General features: G+C 36.3%; 1 protein-coding gene across 1 annotated transcript in view; it reads left to right on the forward strand.

Moving 5' to 3' along the window:
• The window catches only part of LOC306843181 (spectrin beta chain, non-erythrocytic 4-like), a gene marked incomplete at both ends in the record, with an annotated part of 59,892 nt that overhangs the window by 25,247 nt on the left and 7,704 nt on the right, over positions 1 to 26,941 (forward strand). Inside the window, 10 exons of the mRNA XM_079374485.1 lie at positions 1,088 to 1,178; positions 8,646 to 8,792; positions 21,441 to 21,704; positions 23,433 to 23,657; positions 23,740 to 23,829; positions 23,905 to 24,183; positions 25,078 to 25,208; positions 25,411 to 25,615; positions 25,720 to 25,965; positions 26,777 to 26,911. Of these exons, the coding sequence (XP_079230611.1) occupies positions 1,088 to 1,178; positions 8,646 to 8,792; positions 21,441 to 21,704; positions 23,433 to 23,657; positions 23,740 to 23,829; positions 23,905 to 24,183; positions 25,078 to 25,208; positions 25,411 to 25,615; positions 25,720 to 25,965; positions 26,777 to 26,911 (1,813 nt within the window). The remainder of the gene's footprint in view (positions 1 to 1,087; positions 1,179 to 8,645; positions 8,793 to 21,440; positions 21,705 to 23,432; positions 23,658 to 23,739; positions 23,830 to 23,904; positions 24,184 to 25,077; positions 25,209 to 25,410; positions 25,616 to 25,719; positions 25,966 to 26,776; positions 26,912 to 26,941) is intronic.

Genomic DNA, 26,941 nt, shown 5'->3' on the forward strand with positions numbered 1-26,941 from the left:
CGCTGGAGCCGTGCCGGAGCACAACCCCACGCAAGCAATGTAATTCCGCAAGTAACTGCAATTCCAGGTTTTCAAACAGAGATGGCGACAAAGAGGCAAAGCTTACGAACTGCAGCTGTAAACAAATTGCTAGAAAAGTGATAGGGCAGAAGTGAAGTTAAAGTTAAATATATTTTTGTTTCAAATATTTTTTCTGAAAATTTAAAATTCAGTTTAAATTTTAATAAAATGAATTGGGTAATGATGAAAGTTTAAGTTTTGAATGTAAGCATTTTGAAATGTCTTACTTTTAACTGCAGATGTGGATATCTTGGCCAATCAGAGCACAGTTTAAGAAATGGCATTGCTTCCCTGTAAATGTAATTGCGACTTTTCACCTCAGAATTCTAAAACTCGGAATTGTGAGGAAAAAGTAAGAATTGCACAATTCTGAGACATAAACTAGCAATTGAAAAAAAAAATTGGTGAACATCTTTCAACATGAAAGTGAAAGTAAAAACTGATGGCGTTTTTGCCGTTTGACGATGTTAACGGCGCATATTCAGAGACGACGAGAAACGAATCTCCTACTTAATATGTGGTATAAAACTGTTTTATTTATTCCCTTAATGTTTCTCTTGTGGCCTGGACATATTGAAAACAATGAGAAAGGTATTTAGTGTTGAACAGGTTGTTTTTGAAAGTCTCATTGAAAGTCTATTGGTTCCCCCAACATGCGAGCCCCCCCCCCACAGTGCGTGCCCGTCCGCTATGCCACTGCTACCACCTGACATCTGTATCTGCCCTCCATTTCACTGTGGCACAGAACGTGCAGCTGCTCCTATAGACACACTGAATTTCAAATGTTTTTTCCATGGAGGCATAACAAAGAAACTCGCTGATCACTGATCTGAATGCAGTCTCAGTGAGGAGCGTGAAATTGGATTTCGAAGCGCATTTGTGTATGGAATCTGTTATGGCCCAGTCTACCTTCTGTTTTTTTAAACGGAAACTCAGCTATGAAACACTGTCACAAATAATTATTAATGTTTAATCACAAATAATAAACTAGTTTCTGATTGTTTCTGTGTCTGTGTGCGTCTCACAGAGGGAACCAGAACCGTGAACACGCTCAGCAGTGGCTTCATAAACTCAATGACCAGTGGGAGCTCCAGAGGTTTCTACAAGACTGCCATGAGGTAGGATGAGTGCCAGCCGAGCACAAACAATAAAAACTGTGTCACGCTTTGTCTTTGTTTTTGTCCGAGTGATGATTTTTGACCCAAGATGTTTGTCTCTCTGTAAGTAAATCTGTGCATCACTTAAGTGTGGACAGCAGTGCAGGATTTTGAAGTAAATTTTTAGACGTAAGCTCACGCTTGTTTCTCCTGTTCTTTGTAATTTGTACTATAAAAAGCATGTCTTAAACATTGCAAAATTAAAATAAATTACTCTTACGAAGTGTCCTAGCCAGATGCTGTACAATAAAGTGGTATATGTGTTTTAGTCAAGCTGCAGGACATTTTAATGGTCACTTGGTTTTAAAAACAGTGTCATCATTCTGGTTAATCCCGCCCACAGTAAAAGCTTATTGGTCCAAAACCCTGATCCATATGATTGTACATTAAACATCAAATACGTTTGATTGACTGTGATTTACACAGCATTTGCATTTCACTATGGACAAATTGTTGCAGGAAACTTGGCTGACCCTTCTGAAAAAGAAGTGTTTAATTGTATTGAATGCGCACTTGTAATCTTAAAAGTATATGTTTTAAGATAATATAATTTAATGAAATAAAAGACTACTTAAGTGCTCTTAAAGAGAGACACTTTCATGGCTTTCAAACTTAAAGGGTTAGTTCACCCAAAAATGAAAATTAGATTTACTCACCCTCAAGGCATCCTAGGTGTATATGACTTTCTTCTTTCAGACGAATCCAATCAGAGTTTTTTTTTTAATTGTCCTGGCTATTCCAAGCGTTATCATTGCAGTGGCGTGTTTCTGTTGAACAGTCCATAACACGTAAAATAAAGTGCACGTATCCGTAATAAAATGTGCCTCACACGGCTCCGGGGGGTGAATAAAGGCCTCCTGTAGCGAATCCATGCGTTCTTGTAAGAAAAATATCCATATTTCAAACGTAATAAACACATCTATCTCACTTCATCTATCTGGCATAAGCGGAAGCCCTTCAGGCGGATGGCGTCGGTGTTGCGTGATTAGTGACGAACGCGGAGAGAGAGAGCAAAACTAAATGCCAGTCATGAATTAGAAGTCCAAACCGAGGATTTGTAAAGAAAAATGTCAGAGGATTTTGACCAAGAATAGACTGGAATAGACTGGTTTTCCAGTTATACCAAGCCAAGAATAGACTGGTTTTCCTTTGCTGAAGTAAGGGAACTGTGCTTCCTTTGCTCCTGTAAACAAACTCGCGAGACTAGCATATCTCAGAGGCGCGCACGCTGCGCATACGTCCTACGTTTAATGAAATTAAATTTAAAGATATACTTAAGTCCTATTTAAGTGGGTAAAAAGCACTCTCTTTAACTAATTGCATTTAGTAGGAATTTAAACTATAATCTGAAAATCCGAAAACATTACATTTAGTTCACACATAAGTATATTCTTTTAAAGTATATTATTTCCATAACAAGTACTCTTTTTAAAAGTATACTTACTGTAAGTGTATTTCTTTTTCACAGTGAGAAACTGATTCATTAGGCTTACAATTTTTCAGTTTTTTTTATGTTTGTAAATCTCTTTAGACCTTTTTTCATTAGTATTGTGTGTAATTTGTTCAGTTATTTCCTGAAGCAGAATGAACAGTTTTGTCTCTTGGGTTGTAGTAAACAACATTTTTAGACTGTAGAAAAACATTTGTGCAGTCGGGTGAGACTTAGTCATGTTTTACAAAAGTCATCCAGTACATGTGGCATTTAGTTTGTGTCTTGAAACGACTCTGAACAGCTGAGCATTGTGGGTAAATGCCGTGTGAAAGCAGTTGTACAGTAGGAGGCTCCCAGTGTGGCCCGAACCTACAGGTTTATTTAGACTTTGCTTGTTCTTCGCTTCTCATGCTCAATTATTTAGCAGGTCTCCTCATCACTTATTCAGTTGAGCGAGAGGGAACTTCAGTAGTGTGTGGGTGAGTGTGGGTGAGTGTGTGTGAGTGTGTGTGAGTGTGAGTGTGTGTGTGTGTGTGTGTGTGTGTTCACTGCAGGGCTGGGGATGGATCTCTGCCTTCTCTAAGAGCTGTCAAACACGTGTGGAGACTGAGAACACAATGATCAGAGATGGTCCGAGTGCACTGAATCACTTTCTCTTATGCATTGTGTTTAGAAAATCAAATAGCAGAAATATGTCCTCTGCAAAGCCATGTTGTTTATAAACAGCATAGTGTCTTTTTTACATGATAACAGTATATATCCAGAATCAATGGATTTGTTGGTTTCTCTGACGCAGAGTAAATACTAGTGTAAAGGAGCCCTGAAATATGCAACGTAGCGAGATTGTGTGACTTGATTTCTGGATATTGTTGCAGACTACTGTTTGAAATACTTGTCTTTGTGTAATACATATTATATTATAGGCAGTGTCCTGCATTAAACAATAAGTTTTTGAACACTGAGTAAGTGGCAGACTTTGGCTAGACTGGGAATCAATGCATATTGCAATCTATGCAGTAACACACTAATGGCTTATTATTTTTTTTAAAAATGGTATCTGAAACAGAACACATTATGCAACAGTGAACATTTAAAACAGGACTACATTGTAGTCTTGTAACCAGACCTGCATTTTTAATTCAGCAAGTGGCATGTTCAAATGAAAGTGTTGTTTTGCATTTTTAATCTAGTTTTGTGTAACATCTCTTTGCAGTCCAAACAAGATATATCATAAAAACGTCACAAATCGCAAAAGTCACAAATCCAGTTCAATTGTTCATGATTTGGATAGTCAAACTGAGCACATTGCATTGTAGGATACAATACTCGTTTGTAGTGATATTATTTTATATTAAATATATTGTTTTTCATTTTTCAGTGAAACATTACTACAGTAATATATATATATATATATTTTTTTTAAGTAATAATAATAATTAATCATAATAATACCAATAATAATAATAATAATTTACAACCATATAAAAAAGGTAATTGCAACTTTTCAAAAATTAAAAATCCTCTCAAAATATTAAAAATATTATGTGGGAGAAACATATATTTCTCCCACACTTTTTCTCAGAATTTCAAAAAATATTGTTTAGTTTTTAGTTAGTTTATTATTATTATTATTATTATTATAGCCATATATATTATCAGAAGAGGAATAATAATTCTATATATTACAACATTTTGGCCAAATTGTGCAGCCCTACAAACAAGCACAGCAAACCTGTTTTTTTTTTTTTTCTTTACACTTTTAAATCATAAATTGACATCACAATTAGATTTTTTCCTCCCAGATCTTGCAGCCTAGTATATAGTGCCTACAGCAGAAATAGTCAGTAGTATGACTGAATGCAGTTATAAACACAGCCTATGTGGCACTTTTCTCGTTTGCTCTCAGTTGTTGTTCCTTTGAAATGTTTCCTGATCTGAAGTGTCACATCATTGTCTTAGTTAGTTTAAATGTCTCTCTGGTGTTGGTGGTGGTGTAGTTAACCATCAGTTTACTGGGTAATTAATTCCCATGTCCCTTTCTTGGATCTATTGCTACTTTCCACCCCAGGGTCTCTTTGAGGAATAACCATGATTGACCTAAATGTCTTTATGGGTGAAAGCGCTGGGTGCCTCATGAGGGCAGAGGTCAGTGTAGTGTTTAGTAGGCATTAGAGAGAGGTTAAATGTGTCCTAAAATATATGTGCACACTCTTAAAAAAAAAAAATCTTTCGATGGTTTCATTAAGAAATTTTAACATCCTTGGAACCTTTCCATTCCATATAGTGTAAAAAATTATGGAAGCATTGATGTCTCATAATTCTGACTTTTTTCTCTGAATTCTGTTCTTTTGGGTCTACCAGTTGCACCAATTTACTTTTTTTCTCTGAATTCTGTTCTTTTGGATCTACCAGTTGCGCCAATTGACTTTTTTTCTCTGAATTCTGTTCTTTTGGGTCTACCAGTTGCGCCAATTGACTTTTTTTCTCTGAATTCTGTTCTTTTGGGTCTACCAGTTGCGCCAATTGACTTTTTTTCTCTGAATTCTGCTCTTTTGGGTCTACCAGTTGCGCCAATTGACTTTTTTTCTCTGAATTCTGTTCTTTTGGGTCTACCAGTTGCGCCAATTGACTTTTTTTCTCTGAATTCTGTTCTTTTGGGTCTACCAGTTGCGTCAATTGACTTTTTTTCTCTGAATTCTGCTCTTTTGGGTCTACCAGTTGCGCCAATTGACTTTTTTTCTCTGAATTCTGTTCTTTTGGGTCTACCAGTTGCACCAATTGACTTTTTTTCTCTAAATTCTGTTCTTTTGGGTCTACCAATTGCACCAATTGACTTTTTTTCTCTAAATTCTGTTCTTTTGGGTCTACCAGTTGCACCAATTGACTTTTTTTTCTCTGAATTCTGTTCTTTTGGGTCTACCAGTTGCACCAATTGACTTTTTTCTCTGAATTCTGTTCTTTTGGGTCTACCAGTTGCACCAATTGACTTTTTTCTCTGAATTCTGTTCTTTTGGGTCTACCAATTGCACCAATTAACTTTTTTTCTCTAAATTCTGTTCTTTTGGGTCTACCAGTTGCACCAATTGACTTTTTTTTCTCTGAATTCTGTTCTTTTGGGTCTACCAGTTGCACCAATTGACTTTTTTCTCTGAATTCTGTTCTTTTGGGTCTACCAGTTGCACCAATTGACTTTTTTTCTCTGAATTCTGTTCTTTTGGGTCTACCAGTTGCACCAATTGACTTTTTTTCTCTGAATTCTGTTCTTTTGGGTCTACCAGTTGCACCAATTGACTTTTTTTCTCTGAATTCTGTTCTTTTGGGTCTACCAGTTGCACCAATTGACTTTTTTTCTCTGAATTCTGTTCTTTTGGGTCTACCAATTGCACCAATTGACTTCTTTTCTCACAGCTTCAAATTTATAACCTTAACATTTCACAATTCTTACTTTTTCCTCAGAATTGTGAGGTTACAATCCTGAGTTTATATATCGCAATTTTGACTATCGCGCAAATTGTGTGAATTGTGAGATATAAATTCAGAATTGTGAGGAAAAAGTGAAAGTTATGAGGTAAAAATTTACAATTTCCTTTTTTAATCCTTTGGCAGAAACAAGCTTCCATTAATAACGGAGATTTTAAGAACTGATTACTGAAAGGTTCACAAAAAGGGTTGTTCTATGGCATCGCTGTGAAAACCCTCTTTTGGATCCTTTATTTTTAAGAGTACAGGTTGTGAACTGACAGATTTAGATCATTTGCTGCTCGTTCCCTCATGTATTGAACCTCTTTCTCTTCGCTGCGCCTCAGTTGCTCATTCGTATTCGCTTAAAGAGCCTTGTGTTGTCCTTCTGACGCCTGCAACTACGTAGGCTCCCCCTCTCTCTCTCTTTCTCTCTCAATATGGTTTTCTCCCCCTCCCTCCTCATCTCTCTCCCTCGCTTTCAGTCTGTCTCTCCGCATGCTTTTCTCTCATCGTGGATGCTGCAGCGGGAGAAACTGGGTCTTTCAGCTCAGGCACCGCAGTATTGAGTCAAGCTTATATTACAAAACAGGAGGAGGAGAGGAAAAGAGGCGGCACGAACTGAAAGAAGACAATATGGATTTGTTTGAGATGCAAGACGCTGCATAAACGGGGTGAGGAGTGAGTCTGGATCGCTCTGAGGAGGGGAGGGAAAAACGCTCTCCCCACATCCTCCCTCTTGACACTCTCCAACGCTCTCTCTCTCTCTCTCTCTGTCTGTCTGTCCGTGGCTAGTAGATCAATAATCACCGCTACTGGGCTCATTTCTCTCCTCGCTGTAACTCAGTCGGGCCCCCACTCGGGCTTCAGACAGCTAATATTCTGTACCTTTTTGGGGATTTTCTTTGTTTTCTACTAAGATGCTCAGCGCTTCTTGTGTGCACTGGATTTTATACAGTCATTTAAGGATTTAGTTTGGTCCAAAAATAGTGCTTGCTGAGTTCGCCACACCTGTCTTGAATATTTCATCTAGCGCTGTTTTTGGACGGTACTTGCGTGTGTGTTCTGGCCAGCATTGGGTTTAGCTGCTCACCTGGGCTGCAGGTGAACATGTGGATTTGGGAACTTGACTGACAGATTCTTCACAAACTGATTCAGGTGGTAATTATAATAATATATATAAAAAAAAACATATATATGTTACTGTATGTGAAGTGTATATTTTAGGTGCTCTTTACCATTTTCTGGTTTTCACTGTTTTAATCAACTTTTTCACCTAAATAGTCCTGCAGTGTTACAGTTTTTTTTTTTTTTAAGTACGAATGTTTGACTATATATTTATCACAAATAAACATGTATAATAATTCCAAATGAATGAGAAAGATCTTGTTTAGATGTTGTTTAAAATAGTTTTTGATGATGTATGTCACCCTGCTGTCACAGCTCGACATTTACTTGACAACTACTATAAAATATAATAAAAAATATATGATATACTATTGTTTGAAGAGGAACGATAAAGGGGTATTTTGTCTGGGATCACTTGTTTGTACATTGGAAACTTTCTGAGGATCATTTTTGATCATCTTTAGGGACAGAATTTAGTGTAAAAGTACTTTAATAGTGTTTTACTAAGGTAAATGTTTTCTATATGCAGTGTATCACAAATGTTATTGTTAATTGTTTGGCAATACTTTATTTTAGGGTCTTAACTAGTTGTTTATTAGCATGCATATTACTAGAATATTAGCCATTTGTTAGCACTAAGCACATATTAATGCCTTATTCTACATCCCTAATCCAACACAACTTAACAACTACCTTACTAACTATTAATAAGCAGCAAATTAGGAATTTATTGAGGGAAAAGTCGTAGTTAATAGTGAATGTGTTCCCTATTCTAAAGTGTTACCAATTGTTTATATGATCTATTGTAAGAAACATATTTTAAAAATATAGGTTAAAATACATATATGAAGATCTTCGTAATGTAATGTGTTAATTTTATTTTATGTGGAATTTCAAGCAGAAGTTAATTTTTTTATGAAATTAATTTTATGAAATTTAATTTTATTGAATCTAAATATATTGTGGGGAAAGTCTAAGTCTAAGCCTAATTTTTAAACACATTTGTTTGTTTGCTTTTTACAAATATTATGCATTTTAAAGTCATGAATATCATTGTCTTCTTAATTCTGGAAGAGAGTCGTTAAAAAAAAAAGTTTTATTATTTATTTAATGTTTTATTAATTTTTTATGATATTCTTGATACTTGAAAAAATAGCATATGCATGTTGGTACACCACACAGACCCTGATACTAATATAATGGTAATGAAATATTATTCAAATTAAATGTAAAACATTTATCATAGAAGATGTGTATTCAAGTTATGTCTGCTTAAATCTTTTTTAAAATAAACAAATAGGTGTGAAAATTATATCATAGACCACAGGATCACATGATTTTTCTTCTTTTTTTTTTGTCATGAGTTTTGAGTGTGATTCCTAACGTGTGTGTTGATGTGTGTTTCACAGATTGGAGATTGGGTGGCAGAAAAGATGCTAATGGCTCGCGACACCTCCCGCGATGAGACGCAGAAGCTTCATAAGAAGTGGCTGAAACATCAGACCTTCATGGCAGAGCTTGCTCAGAACAAGGAGTGGCTGGACAAGATGGAGAAAGTAAGTTCTCAGGGTTATGCTGTGTTCACTATCTTTGCTAATAGTAGTTAATACTGTTAATATAAAAGCGTTTTCTCTGTCAGATAATTAAGTGTGTGCAAATGCTTGGTGCCATTCTTCACTTGGCTTGAAAGATGCTGTTAGGCACCTTGAAATGAAAACACAACTCAGCTGAAAGTCTTTCTCTGTTGACTCATATTCCATTATAGTCAACGACTCGTGTGTAACAGAGCCAGTAATCAGAGATGGCATAGCATTTAACAAGGGCAAATCCGCTTAGTGTATCATTTACATATAGTGGTGCACACACACACTTTCTATATTGTTTCGCTAGTAATTATTGTTAGTCATATTTATGGGGTTGTATGGATTATACACATTATCTTCTGATGCCACTAAATATCCCAATACTCTGTCCTGCATTGTTTGTGCTGCAGACATGAATTGTACCTCAGATTGCCCAGCTTGTTGAGAAGAGTCAAGCAGCTATATTATATATTATATTATAGCTACTGTAACCGAAAGTATTTTGAATTTTGGATAGATGTAAAAAACCCTGGTGCTTGTAGCACACTGATGTCCGATTGAAAGACTAATGTTGTTTAATCTGCCAGTTACACTGTTTTATTGACATTGCTGTTGGGTTGAATGGACCCTCAGCCTCCTCGTCTAGAATGATCATAAGCATCTCGCAAACTCCATTAATCATTTTACTCTGCGGTCAGCTGCAATAACAGAGGATGAGAGATGTTGTTGGTGAATACTGTTGTTGTGTATGGTTTGACAAGGTTGTGTGTTTGATGTATTCTGCATATGCCAAGATTTTCTACACCAGTGAATGTATTTTGGAGTCAGTAAGTGTGAGATACCAAGCACAAATCAGACGTCTTTACACATATTAGTTCGAATATGTGTATGAATCTGACAGGACAGACAATATGGGTGTGTGACAGGGTCGGTGAATAAAAAAAAGTCATTTTAAAATGTGTACAGTATATGTATATTTTCTTGGCTAAATCAGAATTTATTAATTGAAATACAGAGTTTGAACTGATCTACGGAAAGGATTTGAATTTATTAAAGATTAGTTCACCCAAAAATGAAAATTTGCTATACAAGGTGTAGATGAGTTATTTCTTTGTGGAAACAGATTTGGAGATTTAGCATTGCATCACTTGCTCACCGATGGATGCTCTGCAGTGAATGGGTGCCGTCAGAATGAGAGTCCAAACGGCTGATAAAAACATCACAATAATTCACTCCAGTCCATCAGTTAACATCTTGTGAAGTGAAAAGCTGCGTGTTTAAGAGATTTAAGTTGATATGATTCTTTAGGGTCTCAAAATCAACTCTGTCCATAATCCATAATAATGCTTTTTCCAGTGACAAGGCCACCCCTTCTTGTCCTCTCACATCAAAATCCACCAACATATTTGTTTAGAGCTGTTTTGGACTGTTTTCACTTGTAAATGGTGCTTGATCTGTTCATATTTCCCTCCTGATTCATACAAGAATACCTCTTATTGTAGCTGAAAGCAATGTTTAGAACAATTTGAAGTCTTAATGATAGATTTGTTTCTTACAAGCACACAGCTTTTCACTTCACAAGCCACTAATTGATGGACTGGAGTGGTGTGGATTATTGTGATGTTTTTATCAGCTGTTTCTCCAAATCTGTTACGACGAAGAAACAAACTCATCTGCATCTTGGATGGCCTGAGGGTTAATATGCTAAACAAATTTTCATTTTTGACACTATTCCTTTAATGCCTATTTTTGCAACTGAACCCTAAATTAAAGTCGCTATTAATATCTACTGAGACGAATGACACAAAATAATCACGAAATTCAAGTTGCTTATGCATGCTGCTTGATTGATATTACCAGCATACTCATCAAGGATATAATGTAAATGCTTGATAGTGTGTGATAGCATGTTAGGATTGTGTGTGTGTGTGTGTGTGTGTGTGTGTGTGTGTGTGCAGATTTCTCTTGACCTAGTATTTCTCGTAGGCAGCTGAATGCTGGGGCCCATTTAATTTCTCTGTCATATAACCTTAAACTAGTTACCAGGAATAGAATTATGCTGAACTGTGCTGGCTACATATTTATAAGAGCGCCCTGGATTCATGCACCGCACGCTTATTTTCTGCTGAATTTTGCCCGTTTGGACAGCTTTGCCTTGCTGTCACTGCTACATGAATGCTTTACCCATTCACAGTGGTCACAGGTGTACTCACAAGGGTCGAATCAATCTTTTGTTTGGACAGTTTTTTTTTACTTTTTATAACCCCAAAGTTACTTGGTCCTACTGTTCAGCAAACCAGACGTGTTCATTTGTCAAACTTTGTATTTGACAAATTAGTTTAATAATTAATCGCTGATTTTTTTGATTCACCAACATGTATAATAATTGGATAAATTAGCCTTGATATAAAATTAATTTTATCTGCCATGCATAAAATGTACTTTGACATGCTACAAGCTGTTTTTAGCATTAAAATGGCTTTGCTTATGTGCATCTCTCAATCACATGCTGCTGCGTATGACAGGCTTTTTCTAAATATGTGGTCCAAAATGATGCCTAGTTTTCTAGGTTAAGGGGAAAAAATGGCTTACCTACCCTATATGTACCCCTATATATACAAAATACAGTTTGTCAGGAATTTTAGCATTTTGGGCCATTTTTAAGGGTTACATTTATTGAGTGTTACAATTATGCCTGCTTTCTCTAATATTATATAGTATAATGAAAATGAAAGGTATATTGTGCTATGGTCTGTCCTCATGAATCTGGTGGCGTTTGACATTTTTTATGGTCAGTCATGTTGATGCCTTTGAATTGGAAAACTTAGAGAAGTCACTTTGGTTGAGTTTCCATTATCTGCAATTCATTTCATATTCATACTGTATTCAGTTATTTTATTTTAGTTTAGTTTGATGGTATTGAGTGAACATAACTAGATATAACTGCCACTGGGGTGTCAGCAGATCATACAAAAACAAATGAATCCGATCGTACAGATTCATATGAATTAGCCACCAATTCGTCAATTCGTTATGGAATAACATTGGTATGCAGCAGTATATTCTTTACATGCTCATATAGTAAGAGCTTCATTCATCTGTATTTTCCAGTAAACTGTGTTATGCAGCACCTCACCCTTGCAATGGACACATGCGTTATAATTACAACATGCTGTTTTGACTAGTTCTGCTCCAATGTCACTAACCCAGCAGCTGTCAGATGGAGCAGTCATGCGAATCTGCTGCTAGGTAACCGTTTCCTCATACCCCAACCCCAGATCTCCCATGTGTGAAGGTCATTTGTGCTGCTTCCTCTTCACACATCCATGTATGTAGCTCACAGGAAGTGATGAGGTGCACTTCCAGGTCAGTATGAACCAGAATAATGCAATGAATGATTTGGTTTAGGTGCAGTGGTGGCATATAAATGCCAGAAAACAAAACAATTTATATTTTATTTTATGCATTTCTATGATTTTTATATATATATTGTAATTACGAGATGTTTCTTTACCCAAACACTTAAAATTGCATGTTTATCACAGAAGATAATTAAACGATCTCATTATGTAATTGAGATTTATCTAGCAAGCATGTTCAATTAACACCTGGACTGCTTTGTTTTAAAGCCTGTGGGAAGATTTGTGAATGTGATCTATATCTCTCTTTACACACTTCTTCTCCATGCTTTCTTCTTTGCTGTCTCTTGTTTTCTTGTCTCTTATATTGAGCATATACTGTATAAATAGGTAAAAAAAAAACTTTTTTTTGTGCTGTTGTCGTTGTTGTTGTTTTTTAACATTAAAATGTGTCCTGTTTAATTTGTACTTTTTTCTGATCAAATAATGACTTTCATACATTTTTACCATGATTTACAGGAAAAAAAGTAATTCAGTCTAACAATGGTTTGTATATATATATATATATATATATATATATATATATATATATATATATATATATATATATATGTGTGTGTGTGTGTGTGTGTGTCAAATACTTCAAATTCTTAGTATGGGTTACCATACTTGGCCACACACCACCCTTCCCCCCTTTATATATACAGTATATATATAAAATCCTGTAAGCCATTTTTTTGACTTTGTTTAAGGATCAGTGCAGCCCCCAGAAACGTATTATTTGTCATTTTAAATCTTACCACTAGGTTTTACCCATTTGTCAGCAAGAAGTGTATAATAATTTAAAACATAATTGTATGATCACTTATTTTCAATAAAAAATATATATGTTACACTGAATGACAATGGAACATTATTCCACCCATATTTTGACATTGTATTTTCAAAAACGTTTTTGAAACATTAAATTGTTAAAATAACACATTTAGTTGACTAACTTTCAACATTTTTTTATTTAAATGTAGCTAAAATAAATAGTTTGCAACCACTTTAAAAAAAAAATTGTATAATTTTTTTCAGTGTACTTGCATTTAGTATGATTTCTGTGTATATAAAATAACTTTTGTAAATTTAATTTGATGCAGTTTCATCTTTGTCCCATATATTTCCAGAAATGACCTTTTCCGTTTGACCTTTTCAGGGACAATATTTGGATATGATTGTCATGGACATTTGTGACGTTCGTGACAGCACTCTTTGTTTGTTTGTTTGTTTTATAATATAAACATGCTTACCAATATATGTTGTTGTCCTTCTGTGTCAAACACTTCCATGTGAGTAACTTACAAAGACAAATTGTCAATATGAATTATTAAATTATTTCCTCTTACAGCACCCAAAAATAAATAAATAAAATAACATGCACATTTTTATGTGATATGTATAACTAGAGCTAAAGCAGCAAAAAATACTATAATTGAAAATTTTATCTATCAGAAGCTACAAATTAAAAGCATTAATAAATAATCACCAAGATCTTTTTTTTTTTTTTTTACTGTCCAATTTTGGTAATATTTTAACTTGTTATTATTAGTAACTATACTGTAGTACTACTGTTGTAATTAGTAACTATAGGCACTTACTATAAGGTTAGGTTTAGGGATTGGTGTAGGATTAGTTGCTTGTAATTATGCATAAATTAGTGTTACTAGTAAGTGCATGTAATGTGTAACTACATCACCTTAAAATAAAGTGTTATCCAAATAGTTTTTTCTTGGCCCCTCATAAGTTTTTAATTCATTCATTCATTTACAATTGTCCTTAAATGATTGTTTTCATCCTTAAAGGACTTGATTAGCATAATATCGCCTGCCAAAACAATGTTTCCTGGAGGGTATTTAGTATGTTTTGTGCCTTTGGGAATCGTGCTAACAGCTGGGCCTGGGGAAACTAATTCCCAGAGCAATATGCTACCTCACCAGTTCAATATTGTGTGTCATTGGTTCCTTGTGTGTTCACATGCATGTGATCTCCTGCATATTAATAACCAACGTTTCACTAATCTGATTTTAGTTTGCTGCCATCTTGAAAGGCCATGCAAAATCACCAAGACGATATTGCTTTGATGAAACTTCAAGAGTTCTACATTGTGACTCATGACTCACACTCAGACACAGATTATCCATCTTATTCCTCCCACCAACCACTTCTCCCACACCCACTCTTCTCTCAAGTGTACACTCTTTAGTGTTTTGCCACCGCCACAGCACAATGACGCTGAAGTCAACGATGTGACTGTGAGCGCACGCGGTGCATGTTGGGAGCTCAGGCCAGATTCCTGAGGAGGCAAAGAGAACGAGAGGCTGTCATCGAGAGAGAGATGTTACGTAAAGCCTCTCGCAGCACCATGTTTAGCCCAGTTCTGCTGCGTGAAGCCGCTCTACTGCACACCAAAACCACTACAGTCCTCCAGCTCACACAAAAAGCTTCCAAAGCATGGGTTTTCACAGCGATGTCATGTCCATTTGTCTTAATGTGAAGAACATCTAAAGAACCTTTTTGTGTTATAAAGAAGCTTTTGATCAGTGGAAAGGTTTCATGGTTGCTAAAGGTTCTTCACTGAACCAGAGATGCCAGTATGAACCTTTATTTTTAAGAGTGCTTTCCCAAAACAATTAATACTAAAGGCAGGTACTGATGTTGGTATTAACTTTGATAAGTAGTTTCACTGAATAAGTTTTTTTTCCTTAAAAAAAGAAATCGGCAATGAAATCAATCAATTAATCACTGTAATTTGAAAAAAAAAAAAAAAATGTATTTTTAGGTATTAATTTTTCATGGTAGCATATGCTGTACTGGCATTAAACATAATAAAAAAAATAGGTATTAATGTATTAAATTAGAGAACCTTTTAGGAATTATATAAATTAATGGTGATCAAGTAAAACCTTTGGATGCTTTTCAATAATGAGAATTCTTAATTCTCATGAAATTTAAGTCAAAATGTGACCCTGGACCACAAAACCAGTCATAAGCGTCGTTTTTTTTTTAATTTAGATCTATACGGCATCTGAAAGCTGAATAAATAAGCTTTCCATTAACGTATGGTGTGTTAGGATAGGACAATATTTGGCCGAGATACAACTATTTGAAAATCTGGAATCTGAGGGTGCAAAAAAATCGAAATATTGAGAAAATCTCCTTTAAAGTTGTCCAAATGAAGTTCTTAGCAATGCATATTACTAATCAGAAATTAAGTTTTGATATATTTACGGTAGAAAATTTACAAAATATCTTCATGGAACATGATCTTTACTTAATATCCTAATGATTTTTGGCATAAAAGAAAAATGATCATTCTGACCCATACAATGCATTTTTGGCTATTGCTACAAATATACCCCAGCGACTTAAGACTGGTTTTGTGCTCCAGGGTCACAAATGCTATCTAATTTTTATGGATTCTGTCCATTTTTTTCTATGGATTTTGTGGTGAAATATGACTGGGCATGTGATTCACCCATACAGCATATGTCTTTGGGTACATTTAAACAACAATGATGTACTAAAAACATTTTAAAAAAATGTGGACTCTGAAAACCCATTTGTGTTTTCTGGCTCCCAAAACGGTGTTGTCATGTAAATGAACGGCCAAGACAATGAAAAGTTTTTCGTTTTTAGTTGAAAACGGTGTCAACACCCCCTTTCTCAGCCTCAGTGGTCTTATCTCATCTTCAGGCATATTCAGAGCACTAAATATCCATTTATAATACACAGCTAATGTAACCTTTAGAGATCACTTGTCCTATTTCCCAGCTTTCTTCTCACATAAAAAAAGACTTGGCAGCAGCTGTTGCAATGTGACATGCACGACTGGGACAGACTCCCATCAGATTGCACATATGCAACATCACAGAGAGACGCTAATAATGTGGAAACTGCCGTTACATGCCTCTATGCAGTATTCAAATCACATATATGTTTGGCTCCGACTCAAAAGGTTTCATGTTGACAAGTAGTAATAAAATAAATAATTAGTTTTAAAGAAGTATTAATAATTATTTTCATTATGTATGTCATTGTGGGCTAAATCATTAGAGTCATCATTCTGGGTTAACCTCACATTTTCATATTTAAAAAGCATGAATATTTAATTAAATAAGCATAATTTAGTTTAGCACTGCAACTCGAGCAGGACTCATAAATGTGAAACACTGCTTATCCCAGTGTTTAAATTTTATTAACCCAGAGTTTAAAAAAGGTCAAAGGGTTCATTTTTCAATATATTATGTAAATATGCTTTAATTGGATAACATATGCTGTGCATAAACTGCAAAAAAAAAAAAAAAAAGATTTATCCAAGTTGTAAATAAAACAAAGAAAATTGTGCTGCATTCACATACAACTTAAAAATTTCATGTTTATTTCAATGTACTACTTGCTGTTTCTTTGTAATTATTTGAAATTTACCACAAAATCCTCCTTTTTTTCCACTTCATAGCTACATGCATCTAGCATTGTTTTTTTCACATACTTTAGATAGCCTGTGATGTCACTGATTGGCTGTCGGCGTGTGTGTGTGAGTGCGTGTGAGTGCGTGTGAGTGTGTGTGTGTGTGTGTGTGTGTGTGAGTGAGTGAGGCAGCCGGTCTGATTCCTGTAGCTCATGGGCATCATTTCCATGGTCCCTGCTGTATCGCTGTACCAGCCCCCTTCCCTTCAGCCAGTCCTGACAGAGAGGATGAATTATAATGGTTGGCTGTGTTGGGGGAGGGACGCTGCATGCGTGTGTATGTGCATGTGTGTTTTAGGACCCCGTGTTCTGTGTGTAGATCAGGTGGGGGAGGGGCTGTGTGTGTGTGTGTGTGTGTGTGTGTGTGTGAGGTGTACCAGTTTAGTCTGCGCTCATGCCAGCTTCTGTAGACCTGTCTAATACATTCAAATACAACGTTCGCCAAAAAATCTTTTGCACAAGAGTATTTGGTGAACGAACAATGAAACAAAACAGAAACAATGAAATATAAATAGGTTTTTACATATTCCACAGAACATTTGAGTGGTTGTTGACCTTTTCCATGCAAACGTTTGTGTCCATTATGTTAGGATGTTTGCAGGTCATTGCTATGTGGTTGGTAAGATGTTTTGAGTTGTTGTTTTTTTTATTTTGCTATGCAATTACTAGCATGTTCTGATTGGTTACAAGGTGGGAGTTACATGCCAACTCTTAATATTTAGGATCAAACCCCTAACACTTTGAGCACTACCCTTGTGAAAAACAAGTACACTTTAGCACATTTAGAGTACTTATTATGTAAATAATATACTGTTAAAATATTTAACAGTATATTAAAGGGTTAGTTCACCCAAAAATAACAATTCTGTCATTAATTACTCACCCTCATGTCGTTCCAAACCCGTAAGACCTTCGTTCATCTTTGGAACACTAATTAAGATATTTTTGATGAAATCAGACAGCTTTCTGATCCTCCATAGACAGCAATGCAACTGAAACATTTGACGCATGCGCGTGAATTCCTTTGCTCATAAACAGCTGATGATGCACACTGGATAAGAATTGTTGAATAAAGTCGTTATTTTTGTTTTCTTTGCGCACAAAGTATTCTCATAGCTTCGTAAAATTACAGTTGAACCACTGTTGTCACATGGACTATTTTAACAAAGTCCTTACTACATTCCTGGTCTGGCAACCTTTCTGTTGCATTGTTGTCAGGGTCAGAAATAGGGACGTGCCCGAATCCAAATACAGTATTCGGAAAGGTAATGATGTGTACTACGGCAACCGTAAAGGGGATAAATACAATATATATGAGAAAAATATATTTCAGTGCTTTCAGGAAATATATTTATTAATATGCGGGACATTGAAATCACTTATGAATGCGTGTTTACTTTTTACTTTCACTTTTGAGATTCGCGATCACACGCAGCCTAATCTACTAAGGAGCGGTACTACTTGCCACACATTTCACAAGATTAGATGTTTGTCAGTGGTGCTCAGGATCTGCAAATCATTCGGCATTGTCCTATCGGTCATCTCTCTCTGTTTAAGAGGTATTTGAAATTTTATGTACTGTAATGTAAAAGGCTACTGATAGCAAGCGGATAACCATGTACCTTTTGTGGCTCCATGGAACGCATTATTCGTTTTCTGTGCCTTTCCGAATACGGATTTGCTTAATTTGGTTTCTGAAGATGAACGAAGGTATTACGGGTTTGGAACGACATGAGGATGAGGGGTAATTAATGACAGAATTTTCATTTTTGGGTGAACTATCCCTTTAAGTATGCAAATGTGAAACATTGCTAATGATAAATTTAAATATCTATTCATTTCTATTGAAACTTGTATGTCAAGTATTTAAATATTTTTGCAATTAAGCATTCGTAATTATTACATTTAAATGATTGAATAACAAACTACATTTAATCAAGCATTTTACATGTGCTTTAGTATATCAGTCAACACATCAAAATAAGTGTACAGCACTTCTTTAAAGAATGACAAAATATTAAAACATTAATTTAAATGCACTTTACAACTTCAGATTTTATTACAAAGTGCACTTAAGTGTGTACTTACGTGTACTCTTTTTAAGTACACTAAAGTGCTATTTTATTTAATTAATATTATATTATCAGCAAGTAGAGTTAACGTTCTATACAATTAAGCGCACTTCTTTTTCACAAGTGTGGTAATAGTGAAAGTAGCTAATAGCTTTAAAACTATGCACTGTTTTAGTTCTTACTTTATCATCTAAATGCGGAGGCACAGATGAGTGTCTGAGGAACAAATAGACTTCAGCAGTTTTATAATCTGTGTGTGTCTCTGATGGAGCATCTGCTCTCATCATTAGATCAGCTTTCTCTGTCCTGAGCTGATCTGAAGTGACGCAGGTGCCGTTTTCTTTCAGGTAGTCTGGAGTCCAGACGCGGCCGACTGTACTCATATGAATCACAGTCCTCAGCACTCTGTTACACCGAGCTATGATCACTGTGAGCTGATAATGACTAGTTCATCAGATTTGGCCAGTGTATTATTTTGTGCTAAAAGCAGAGATGGAGGATGTTGTCATCACGACTGCTAATGCTATTGTTGTTTCCATATTGGAACATGTTGGCTTTTATGAGCTTGTTTAGTGTTGGGAAATCTGATACGTTTGATTCCAGTCTTTCAGTTTAATTGAACTGGCTAAAAAAAGATTCATTGATTCAGTTCGAGTCATGACTCAGCCAGTTTACTGCACAAGTTCATTTTACATTCAAATATATATATATATATATATATAATACTACACCCTTGTGAAAAAGAAATGCACTTAATTGTATTGAACGTGCACTTGTAGTGCACTTCAAATCGTAAAAGCATATTTTAAAAAAAGTTAAATAAAGTTACATATTCTTTATATATATATACACACACTTATTTTGTGTTGAACAACATAAAGCATATGTAAAGTAATTTTAAGAGTAGTGTGTTATTCAATATTACATTTAGCGATAATATAATTAAAATGTCCTGAATTGCAACTTTATCATTAGAAAATTACAAATGTTTAAATACATGCCATACAAGTTTTATCATTACTTCAACTATGAAATTACATATAAAGTAATATTTGGGTAAAAAAAGCACTTTTAGGTTCAATTAATTACATTTAATATACATTTATTATAATAATTTTGTCATAAATAACATGCAAATGAGGATCTGAAAACATATTCAGCTAATAATTCAACTAACAGTGAATGTATTTATTTATTTTTTTAACAAGGGCAGCAGTGTTTGGGAATCCTACCTGGGGGCTGTTCCATAAAAGACGCTAAGAAAAGCGGGGATTAAAGTCCAAAACCTGACTTGAAATAACCTAACAAATCAATCGGAACTAAAGCGGTTCCATAAACGACAATTCAAGTTCACGCAATCTGACTAATGCTATCCAGGTTCAGTGAGTCAGGATAATGTGACGTGCACGCTTATTCTGAAGCAGCCCTTAATGTCGATCATGGATCAAATCGATCCACCATAGCAAACAGCGAATATTTGTGCCGTTTAACGCATTTGAAACATTGTGTTTTCCTCAGTGCATAACTGATACGTCACAGGTATATTTTTTACATCTGTAAATGTCAGAAAGCCATGCAAATATATCCATTTAGCTGTCAGGAGTGGGCGAGGCTTATGCGAGAGAACGAGCGCTGCGGCGCGCATGCGCGCTACACAGACAGAGCAGAATAGAATACTAGCGCAAGAATTCTGAATAAAATATACATTCTGCTAAAATATTTGTTGTTGGACATTAAATGTGACACATAGAATTTGACTACATATAAGTGTATTTTTATGATAGCAGCAACTGTTAATCACTAGCTCAAATGAGTTAAATGTGTGTTCCTCTTATCAGTTAAAATGTACTCTGATTTCTATTATAAATTTACATTTTTAATTCAGTGATTTTAACTTTTGATTGTGTTTTTATGCTTTAATGCTTTAAAGAGACATTTTAGATTGTAATGTTTTAATGTTCTAATAACCATAAAAGGTACAGCTGTCATAAATTCACAGAGAAAGGCTGCATGGCTAGAAACTTCTGATTTAACTATGTTAAAATGTCATTCGCCTACATTTTGGGCACAATACATTAAATACAGTTGGTTGTAGCCTATTTTTTATTTATTGGATTATTTAAGGTGTATTTTCTGTATACTTTTATTTTTGGACCGATAATAAATTAAACTGACTGTATGTGAGAGAGTCAGTGGTAATATGGATGCGTTCCTATTGGTCAGAGTTAGAGGAGCTCAGCTTAGCCTGACAGTTAGCCTGCTCCGGACCAGGTTAGTTTGCCAGCATAAGTTGCCGGGGTAACTGAGTTTGAACTTTTTTAAGTTTGATTTATGAAACCGAATCTACCAAAAATAAGCCTGACTAACCGAAATAAGCCTGGCTTATACTCTAATCTTGGTTTATGGAACAGCCCCCGGGTTAGTTTGCCAGCATAAGCTGCCACAGTGACTGAGCTTGAGCTATGGTAATTTTGCTTTCAGAAACCAAATCAAGTGAAAATAAGTCAGAATTACTTAAATAAGCCTGGCTTATTTGGTAAACTTGTTTTATGGAACAGGCCCCTGGAAGCTATCATTTATTTTTGCAGTTCCATTTTGTGCCGCTAGAGGAACAGACATGACAGTTTTCACCTTTGAATGCTGATGATTTTCTCTCTGTGTTATATCGCTTTTCTCAGGAGGGCCAGCGGTTAATGCAAGAGAAGCCTGAGATGAGCGCGCTGGTGAAGAAGAAGCTGGAGGAGATCCGTGAGTGCTGGCAGGATCTGGAGAGCACCACACAAGCCAAAGCCCGGCAGCTGTTCGAGGCCAACCGGGCCGACCTGCTGGTACAGAGCTACTCCAACCTGGACCAGCGACTCGAGCAGCTTGAGGGACAGCTGGCACACGTGGACTACGGCCAGGACCTGACCACTGTCAACAAGCAGCTGAAGAAACTACAGGTCTTTACTCTTATTTTACAGACACATGTATCAGCAGCTTTCAGTTTAGCAATGCTTTGTGCATCAAGATGACGTTTCCTCCAGATCTTGCTTTTATTTTTGATCTGTCAGATTGCTGGTTTCCAACGTGCCTTTAATTTGCTCTTTATTTCTTTCCTGTGCTGAAGACTTTTATTTTCTTTTCCACTGCTGCATTTACTGGTAATATGAGCCTCATCACTGTCCACCGTATGAGTGTAATTCATTTCGCTGGTGTGGCTCTCCTCTCTGACAGCATGCCATGGCTCTCAGCTGATCTGAGTTCAGTTTCAGCTCTGTCCCCACATCACTCCACCCTCATCACCATCAGCGGTATTGTACATCTTCATTTCGCTTTCTTGATTTGCACATGCCCTCTCTCTTTCTTCAATTTGCTTTTACTTTCTTTGAATTCCCATCAGTCTTCACCAGAATATATTTCATATGTACATCATAGGTAGCGGTCACTTCAGAATGACCAGTCCTATGAAGCGCCTGTGTGTGTGTGTATGGGAGTGTGATTTTTATTGTGTTATATTTCCTGTCCTTTTATACATCAGCATATTTCAAACATTTTGTCTTCAGTAGCATTTACTGTAATTAAAAATGCTCTAAAATATATATTTTTTAAAATGTTAGCTCTCTGTCTCCATTTAGTTTAACTGTGTTTAAGTCAATGAATTGCTGCATCTCATTTCAAAATGAAAATGGTGTGTATAGTATAATAATAGGTCACAGGTTTGAATCCCATTACTGTAATTACTGTAGCCCTTGATATATGAGTTTGGATTGGTCATTTACTCTGGTTCGCTTCATTGTCTTAATTTATGTAGCTTCTGACCCCAATGGGTTGCGGCATGTGGATCTTTCTTTACACTAACCATTCAAAAGTTTGGGTTTGGTATTTAGGCTGCATTTATTTGATCCAAAATATTATTACATTCTAAAATAGCTGTTTTCTATTTTAATATATTTTAAAATGTATTATTTTACTGACTTTTAAATTTTTTTATATAATTTAATGTGATCAAAGCTGAATTCGAGTCTCACATGATCAGAAATAATTCATAATATGCGATTTGCTGCTAAAGAAACATTTATTATCGTTATCATCGATGTTGAAATAGTTGTGCTGTTTAATATTTTTCAAACCGTGATACTTTATTCTCGAGATTATTTGATGAATGGAACGTTCAATAGAACAGCATTTATTTGAAATAGAAATATTTGATAAATTCTGTCTTTATAAATGTCTTTACTGTCACTTTTAATAAAAGTAATGCATCCTTGCTGAAGTATTCATTTCTTTATAAAAATCTTGCTGACACCAAACTTTTGAGTGTTTATTGTATGTCTTTGCTATCATACCTAGTGTTATTTGCCATTTTTAAGGAATTAAGCTTTTTACAAGCACATTTTAACCTTAATGAGCATTTTCTTTGGAAGTTTGAAAAGTTTATGATGATGTCATAACTCACTTCCTGTCTCCTCTGGTCTTTCTGGTGTTCTTCCTCTCCTCTTTCCCACAATCTATACTGTCAACATTTTTAACTGTGCTCCACTGTGCCGAACTGTGTATTTCTCCAACCTTCTCTCTTTGACATCCACCTCGTTCTCCTGTCCGTCTTTCCCGTTCTACATTTCAAACGATCTCTTCATTGATGTTCTTTTGCTCATTCGTCATGTTCACTCCATCTTCACCTCTAACAGACGATGGAGTGTCATATGGAGGAGTGGTATAAAGAGGTTGGAGAGCTACAGGCGCAGGCGGCCTCCATCCCTCAGCAGGGGCAGGTGATAGAAAAGGTGTGCGAGAGACAAGCCGGGGTGGAAACCCGAATTGTACGACTGATTGAGCCTCTGAAAGAGAGACGTCGTATCCTGCTGGCCTCTAAAGAAGTGCACCAAGTGGGGCGTGACCTTGAGGATGAAATTGTGAGTCTAGCTACCTCATTATAACTGTTAGCTTCAATACATTTTGAAATGTGCAACATGTTGTGAATGTGTTTGTCCGCAGTTGTGGATTCAAGAGCGTCTTCCAATGGCCACTTCTCAGGAACATGGCACAAGTTTACAAGCTGTACAGCAACTCATGAAGAAGAATCAAGTAAGACAGCATCAAAAAACTGTGCTGAACAGAAACATGAAATACGAACAGTTTCTCATGGTCATCTCCTCTCAGAGTCTGCAGAGAGAGCTTCAAGGTCATCGTGGACATGTGGAAGATGTTCTGGAGAGAGCAGGTGTGATCGCGTCCATCCGCAGTCCAGAGGCAGACAGCATCAGGGCCGGTATGGAGCAGCTCCATCAGCTGTGGGAGGTGCTGTGGACCGAGACCGAGCACCGGCAGCTCCGGCTGGATGTCATGTACCAGGCGCAGCAGTACTACTTTGATGCAGGAGAGGTGGAGGCCTGGCTCAGCGAGCAGGAACTGCACATGATGAATGAGGAGAAGGGAAAGGTGGGAGAAGAGACCAGACAGGTCATGTGGGGGCAGGAAACAGCCATACTGGGGTGATAGGTCTTGGGTAAAATATTGTTTAAGTAAAAAAACAGTATCAAATAAACTAAATGTTAGCTTTCTGGCTCGTATATATATATATATATATATATATATATATATATATATATATATATATATATATACACACACACATACATTATGTACATTATATATGGTATGTGCAGTACATATATCTAAAAAAAAATCTAATTTACGTTTATGCATTTAGCAGATGCTGTTATCCAAAGTGACTTACAATAGAGGAACATAAGCAATTCATCACAGAGTCAACAATATTCTCATAATAAACAGTGCTGATTTTATTAGAAAACTAGGTTACAGCAAGGAAAATGAGCAAAAAAATGTGCAAAAATAAAATTTGTGAATAAAAAAAAGTGTTGCAAAAATAATTAATTGTCATAATGTAATAAATCATTAATAATGAATTAATTGTAATAATATTTTATTATCACTGTACTATATTTGTAGAATACAATGCTAGGTTTATTGAAAGCTAGACTAGGAAACACAGAAATGCATTTAAAAGATGTAAAATGTTTTAACAATAATTATAATTAATTATAATAATTTATATTTTTATTATAAATAGTTTTTATAAATAAATAATAAATCTTTTTTTTTTTTTTTTTTTTTTTTGCTGGGGCCAGGGAAATTGTTGAACCATTTTTGGACCAAAAATCTAAATTGTTTGAGACCTGTGTATACAACTTTTTTTAAGGACTTTAGTTTCAGGCAAGGATACCTAGGAAGTTTTCTGGGATGCTGCGATGTTATAGATAGATGATGACATTGGAGCAATGTGTATCTGATCTGTGTCCTCTCTCGCTTAAGGATGAAGCCAGTACTCTGCAGCTGCTGAAGAAACAGCTGGCGCTAGAGCAGACCATAGAGGACTATGCCGAGTCCATCGGGATGCTTTCTCAGCAGTGCAGACAGCTGCTGGAGCTCGGACATCCAGACTGGTAAATGCGCAGCAGTACTTGCTGACCCAATCAAACATACAAACACACAACAATCTTTTGGCTTATCTACTTTCACTTTTGTGCAATCACAGATGCCATTCTTTGTACTCCAGTGACAACACCTTTCAAGAGTAACAGATTTCACTGATTTTTTTCCTTTGAATGAAATCTAAGTATGTGTGTGTGTGTGCTTGTGCCTCAGTGAGCAGATCAGTAAGCAACAGTCTCAGATCGACAGGCTGTACGTGTCTCTGAAGGACCTGGCGGAGGAGAGGAAGTCTCGTCTGGAGCAGCAGTACTGGCTCTATCAGCTCAACAGAGAGGTGGATGAACTTGAGCAGTGGATCGCAGAGAGGGAGGTCATCGCCAGCTCCACTGAACTCGGACAGGACTTCGAGCATGTCACGGTCAGTTGCTTCAGCTATTTCATATTTATCTGCTCCGAAACATGATCAACTGTAGCTCTGGTAATTCTTCCGTGGTTTTTTAACAGTCAAATCCTGATCCTCAGATTCTGCAGGAGAAATTTACAGAGTTTGCATTGGAGACTGGGAGCCTGGGGCAGGAGAGGGTCACAGCTGTCAACCAGATGGTTGATGAGCTCATAGATTACGGTCATGCGGATGCAGCCACCATCGCTGAATGGAAGGATGGGGTGAACGAGGCCTGGGCAGATCTGCTGGAGCTGATGGAGACGCGAGGACAGATGCTCGCTGCTTCACACCAGTTACACAAGTTCTTCTCTGACTGCCGAGAGGTATGAAGAAAGAAGAATTCTTTCATCTGATTAAGTTATCTAAATTGAGTGGTTCGCTAAGGCCATCATTATTATGACTAGTACTTATACTTAACTATCACTGTCACTGTTGCTCATGGGGTTTTCTTCAAATGCTTGTTTATTAAACTATCTGTTTTATTGACATGCATCCATCCAAGCAACCATATAGCAATGCATTAAGCCAGCGTTTTTCAAAAACAGTTGCTGGTTTAAGCTGGTCAGCGCATGACCAGCTAAGGACCAGCTCAAACCAGCAGCCATGCTTCAAAACATACCTAACTAGTATATGCAGCCAGTTCCAGGATTTTTTTATTATGCACTTCATGTATTTTCTCTTTATCAACACTTGAATGTGGGCAAGTTTCCTAAATAAGCCTTTTGAACAAAAAGCTGAGAAATTACCATTTTTGTCGAAGACTACTTCTGGATCGGATTCAGAACAATAATCAAAATGTAGATGGAGTAGATCTCAACTTTTCCAAGAATGTTGCATGGGCAGTGTACTTGATGATATTATTTGTTGAATAACAGTCCAGTTTTCCTTAATGCCCTGGGAAGCTGTTTGTGTATATATTTTGTTTTATTACTGTGATATTTGTGGGATAATGCTGAGGCATGTTTGTTCTTATGCTGCAGGTGTTGAGGAGACTGAGTCTAAGCTCTGTTTGTGTGTTTACTGTGTGTACATGATAAATAGGAGCAGTGCTCATGCTGTATGAAAGCTTAGACCACACTGGTCTCATGTGTCTGCACTCATGTGGAATTACATGAGTCTGTGTGTGTATTTCAGGTTTTAGCACAGATCGAGGATAAGCAGCGGAGGTTACCTGAGGTTCGCGCATGTCAAGGAGGCACTTCAAATACCAGCATTCTGCAGAGACTTATGCAGACTTTTGAACGTGATATTCAGCTACTTGTTACACAGGTGAACTGATGCAACACATCCTTATGCAAG

This window comes from Barbus barbus (assembly GCF_936440315.1).
Source record: "Barbus barbus genome assembly, chromosome: 23".
In the NCBI taxonomy this organism is placed as follows: Eukaryota; Metazoa; Chordata; class Actinopteri; order Cypriniformes; family Cyprinidae; genus Barbus; species Barbus barbus.